Genomic DNA, 5751 nt, shown 5'->3' with positions numbered 1-5751 from the left:
ATTAAAGTAGCTGTCAGTTCTGCATACAGGGGGGTTAAAAACTCTATTTAGTCTAAGCTGATATCTCACATTTGTTAAATCATTTAAAAAAGGATCAACTATATCATTAAGGTACTTTGGTGATATATTGTGCAATATTTTATACATTACAATTAATTTATTTTTTTCCCTCCTATCTGCTAAGGTTTCCCATCCCAATTCTTTGTACAATTTATGGTGTGATGTACCTCTACGAAGCCCTGTCACTACTCTAGCAGCATCTAGTTGGACTGATTCTAATAATAATTTTGATTGTTCAGTGCAATTATCCCAAACTACATTAGCATATTCTAAAATTGGTCTAATATAAGATATATACATAGTGTTAAGTGTACTTCTATCAAGTGAGGTTTTAAGACTTCTTAATATATTAATTCTTTTATATGCTGTATCATAAATATTTTGGATATGTTGACCCCATTTACCATCTTCATTAAAAGTAAGACCTAAATGTTTATGGTTAGTACTGTCGGATAGTGGTTGATTAGAGAAGAAGATTGGAGGGTGATTAGTTTCTTTTTTCCGTGTGAAGATCATAGTTTTAGTTTTGGATGCATTAAATTTTATATCCCAAGATTTAGCCCAAGAACATATATTCTGCAAGTCATTAGTGAGATTTTGTGCTGCTTGAATGGGATTATCATCAACAATAATATAGAGGGAGGTATCATCTGCAAAAAGTTTAATGTTACTAGTAACTATATTAGTGATGTCATTTATATAGAGAAGGAAGAGAAATGGACCAAGGACAGATCCCTGAGGCACTCCTGCACTGATACATTTAAAAGTTGACTGGTGTCCTTCTGTAATAACCCTTTGTTTTCTCTCGGACAAGTAGTTCTTAAACCATGCCAGTAATTTTCCTTTAATTCCATAAGTTTCTAATTTATATATTAAACCGTCATGCCAAACCCTATCAAAGGCTTTACTTACATCACAGAAGACAAATCTTACCTCTTTACCTTTATCTAAATTATTTATAATAGTGTGATATATAGATAATAATTGATTCACAGTTGAGTCACCAGGCAGGAAGCCTGACTGGTGCTCAGAAATAGTTTCAGCTGCTACAAGATAGTTATACAGGTACTTAAAGATGATTTTTTCAATAATTTTACTAAAGCAAGATGTAATTGAGATTGGCCTATAATTACTGGCATCATTTTGGGACCCCTTTCCCTTATATATAGCATTAACATTAGCAAGTTTCCATGAAGCAGGGATATGTCCAAGTTCTATCGTTTTGTTAAATAGTAATGTTAGTGGATATGATATTGAGGGTGTTAGTTTTTTAATTACTTTGGGTATAATTCCATCAGGCCCTGCTGGTTTATTATCATTTAGTAGTTCAAGTTGGTCGATTACGTCTTGTTCAGATATGTCAATACTTTCTAATTGAAAGGGATAGTTATTCCTAATCTAACAAATTATCAGGTCCCTGTGAGTCAGATACATAGGTCAACATCTTCCCACTCTATCGAATTATTATGTCCCTGTGCGTCAGATACATAGGTCCAAACCTTCCCACTCTATCGAACTATTATGTCCCTGTGCGTCAGATACATAGGTCCAAACCTTCCCACTCTATCGAATTATTATGTCCCTGTGCGTCAGATACATAGGTCAACATCTTCCCACTCTATCGAATTATTATGTCCCTGTGCGTCAGATACATAGGTCCAAACCTTCCCACTCTATCGAACTATTATGTCCCTGTGCGTCAGATACATAGGTCCAAACCTTCCCACTCTATCGAATTATTATGTCCCTGTGCGTCAGATACATAGGTCCAAACCTTCCCACTCTATCGAATTATTATGTCCCTGTGCGTCAGATACATAGGTCCAAACCTTCCCACTCTATCGAATTATTATGTCCCTGTGCGTCAGATACATAGGTCCAAACCTTCCCACTCTATCGAATTATTATGTCCCTGTGCGTCAGATACATAGGTCCAAACCTTCCCACTCTATCGAATTATTATGTCCCTGTGCGTCAGATACATAGGTCCAAACCTTCCCACTCTATCGAATTATTATGTCCCTGTGCGTCAGATACATAGGTCCAAACCTTCCCACTCTATCGAATTATTATGTCCCTGTGCGTCAGATACATAGGTCCAAACCTTCCCACTCTATCGAATTATTATGTCCCTGTGCGTCAGATACATAGGTCCAAATCTTCCCACTCTATCGAATCATTATGTCCCTTTGCGTCAGACTAGTAATATGATACTGGTTGTCTGTTGATTCTGTAAATGACTTCTTTTTCAAAATCATGGACAATCTTACATGATGGACTCCAGATGAGACATTAGACTAGCTAAATGTTACTATAATAGTTGTCATTAAGCTTTCCTAAATTTGACTAATTCTATTGAAAAAGTCCTAATTCAATAGATCTTGACAAGGCAGAATTACAGGAGGAAATAAAGGGACGACAGAGTATTACAGAAATGTAGACACAAGAGGAAAGTGTTGTGTTACCGCCATCTGGTGCATTGCTGTTGAAATATAGCCATCTTACAGACATAATCCCATAGAACAGAGTATGAAATGACCCCCGGAACAGTTAATCTTGTAACATGTGCCCTTATCCGGTCAGTCTTTGGTTCCATTTCCTTAATCCGCTATGCATTCAAGTTTTTTGGAAGTACAAATTTCAATCAGTATGTAACCTTGAACTTTCATCTGATGACCTGGGAACAAGAACGTGATGTTAATTTAACTACATGTAAATTCTTGCGTAGAAACTCTTGTTTGCTCTATTCTCTACAAACATATTATATAAATCTACACTTTCTGTAACTTTTATGGCAGAACAAGTTCGAAGTTAATATTATCAATAGAAATAATTAAAAAAAAATTCTCTTCAGAATTTTAAGCAATTCTTTTTCCCAAATTAAAAGGTTAGACTCCTAAAATTATAACTGGAAAACCATATACTGTATCCATTTGCATCTCGAAGTTTTAATCCATATTATGGGTGCATGTTTTCAGGCTACTTGCGAAAGAAATTATTAAAACTTGCCTGCTATTCAATCAATACGCTATTTACATCTTTGCTAATGAAAACTGTTAAACTGTTGCTACGAAAAAAAACCAATGTATAAATAACTGCACTTCATACCTTTATTGCTAATTATTCTACATTGGAAATGAACAATCAATGGAGGTGTCGTACACTAACCAAAAGGAATTTCATTATAAGAAAGAATTTTTCAAAAAATATCATGGCTATTATCTGATGTTCTTTTCCTTCTATCTTTGCCCTTATCCTTTTATTCCTCATTGTACAACATTATGTTGCTTGTTGGCTGATATAAGTATGCTTTATTGTAATTGTCTAATGAAATGTTTTACGGTCTGTACAAACATATACATGACTGATCAACAAGAATGTTTATTTTGGTCAAAAATGAAGAGAGCTCTTTAAGTTTCAATGGAATAAGAATGATTCTGTTCAGAGTCCCTCTCAGTCTTCCCATCTAATACATCATTTTGGACTCGAGTTCAGCAGTCTAAATGTAGACCTATGTCAGTATGGTACCGTGTATATGTTCATTTAGGAGGCGGAAGGAATGTTCTATTCCCAGTCCCTCTCATTCTTGCGCTTCCCATCTACTGCATCATTTCGTTTTATTGAAAGCAGTTGCTACAACGTCTCCGCCCATTCTACGTCACTATGGTACTATTTTTCATTTCGGAGGGGGGAGAAATGATTCTATTCTGAGCCCCTCTCCGGCTGGTGCCACATAATTATTTGGTCCCTGGTCCTGTGTGTGGGTAGTACGGGAATCGTCCGTGCTGTAAAAGATCAGCAAACATTAAACCTATTTAACACAAAAAAATACATTTATTTTCTTCTGTTAACCCGAATAACGAGTTTTAAACTATTATAAAAAACTATATAAACGAATACCATATACTCCACCGATTAGGATTTGCAATGAAAAAACCGCTAAATAGAACTATCTGAAATATTCAGGATCCGGAATTTGTAGGAGGATTAGTTTAAAATACGATCATTGTTTTCAACTTGAAAGACTGAATTTTATAAAACGTACTGACCATGTTTATAAGATTTTCATTGGCCTACACTTGTTAATTCATATACATTAGCATTATTCATTTACAGGATCCCGGCGCACTGTTTGACATTGATTTTATTTTTAATTCATGCATTATACCATATTAAATCGTGTTTGTCCTAATGCATCCTACATGTATTTAACGTACCAGACTTGCACTTCAAACAATCCTTCCGATCCAAACTTGTACTCTTTGTATGCTTTGTTTGGCCATCGAACCTGTAATACATAAAGTTGATAAAATACAGTGACAATATAAATGTTTTATCATTTGTCTGCGGTTGGACAGCTTGAATTAGAACACAGGTATGACATATTGTAATATAATGTAATTTTGGCTATTCCCTCAATGGTAGAATATCTGAAAGTTCCTGAGATTCGATACGACACACCAATAAAAGATTGGTGTGTCGTATAAACAAACTGAACACGATACATGGACGAGGATCTGGACCTGTGACGACGTATCGCATCAATTAGACATTTGAGCATATGGAATCTGGGTGCCTTGAGCCAAGAACAATTATATAAACTTTGATAATATTACTTTTTAAGTGAATATAAATGGCCATTTTCTTCTAAAAGGTGTTGAAATATAAAGACAAAGAATCGGTTCACTGGATTGTCTCAGTGTGGACATAACCTAGAAATGACGTACAATGACGGTCCCGTGTTGGTGTACTCTGGTGACCACGCCCATTGTTCCCGGTCCTCCATCTTCATCACCTTTACTCCAGTTATCACCTGTCACAAAACACCGGTATCGTAACTCACGTGCATTCTATTTCACATCAGTAGTTCAATATAATGGTAGTTTAAGGGTTCATGACATCTGTCATTAACCTCTGCATAATTGGTAGCGGCACGTTCACTTTTACTCACCGAATTATAAAGGTTTATTCTGAAACGTGTCAATGCTTAACAAGTATTTCGTTTACAATTAATGTTCAGCTTATTAAGTTTAATTATATTATAAGCGTGGTTGCTGATGTCCATAGTAAAAACCTACCTCTCTTCACATAACACCCTGGGGCAATGATTTCGTCCCTTTTCAGCACTCTCTTTTCCGTCACAGTCACGACTTCGTGAGCTCCGTCTTTGTAATTGTAGCAGTTTCTGTGGGAGTTGTCCCATTCCACCCAAACCATGCCTACCATCATATGAGTAAAGATAACACATCACATGTTTCCGATAAATATATGTAACCATATGCAGAAATATGGATCGCACTTTAAGATTAGAAGAGATAAAAACAACGTATATCTAGAATTCTTTTAACACTGTAGAAATACACATTCTATTTAAGATCATAAACATTTGTGTATTATTTGCAAATTCAATATATTTCCATATTTCTATCGCAGCAATCTAAAGGACCATCCTGTAGATTCTTATTGACAGGGTAACAGGCAGTTTACGAGTAAGTTTAAGTTATACGGTATCTACCAGATTTGCCGTGACTACAGACTGTTCCCGGTCTGTTGTCGTCCTGGTGGTCAGGGTAGTGCCAGCCTGGACCTCGTCGTACCCGTGACCCTAGGGGCGGGAGATCAGGGTCATGTTCCGATGTCAGGTGCTCGTCTGTCGTGTCCTCTGTAACTCGTACTAGATGGTTTGCTATA

General features: G+C 36.2%; 1 protein-coding gene across 1 annotated transcript in view; it reads right to left on the bottom strand.

The window, feature by feature from the left end:
- Positions 1-307: 307 nt before the first annotated feature.
- The window catches only part of LOC110460817, a 25314-nt gene continuing 19870 nt past the window's right edge, over positions 308-5751 (bottom strand). The window contains exons 16-20 of the mRNA XM_021513976.1: positions 5576-5746; positions 5139-5279; positions 4788-4873; positions 4278-4348; positions 308-3845 (exon numbers count right to left, since the gene is read on the bottom strand). Of these exons, the coding sequence (XP_021369651.1) occupies positions 3737-3845; positions 4278-4348; positions 4788-4873; positions 5139-5279; positions 5576-5746 (578 nt within the window). The 3' untranslated portion in view covers positions 308-3736. The remainder of the gene's footprint in view (positions 3846-4277; positions 4349-4787; positions 4874-5138; positions 5280-5575; positions 5747-5751) is intronic.

The sequence above is a fragment of the Mizuhopecten yessoensis genome, unplaced genomic scaffold (assembly GCF_002113885.1).
Source record: "Mizuhopecten yessoensis strain PY_sf001 unplaced genomic scaffold, ASM211388v2 scaffold10483, whole genome shotgun sequence".
NCBI lineage: Eukaryota > Metazoa > Mollusca > Bivalvia > Pectinida > Pectinidae > Mizuhopecten > Mizuhopecten yessoensis.
Note: the sequence above shows the minus strand (reverse complement) of the source record. Positions and strands in the feature narration are given on the sequence as shown.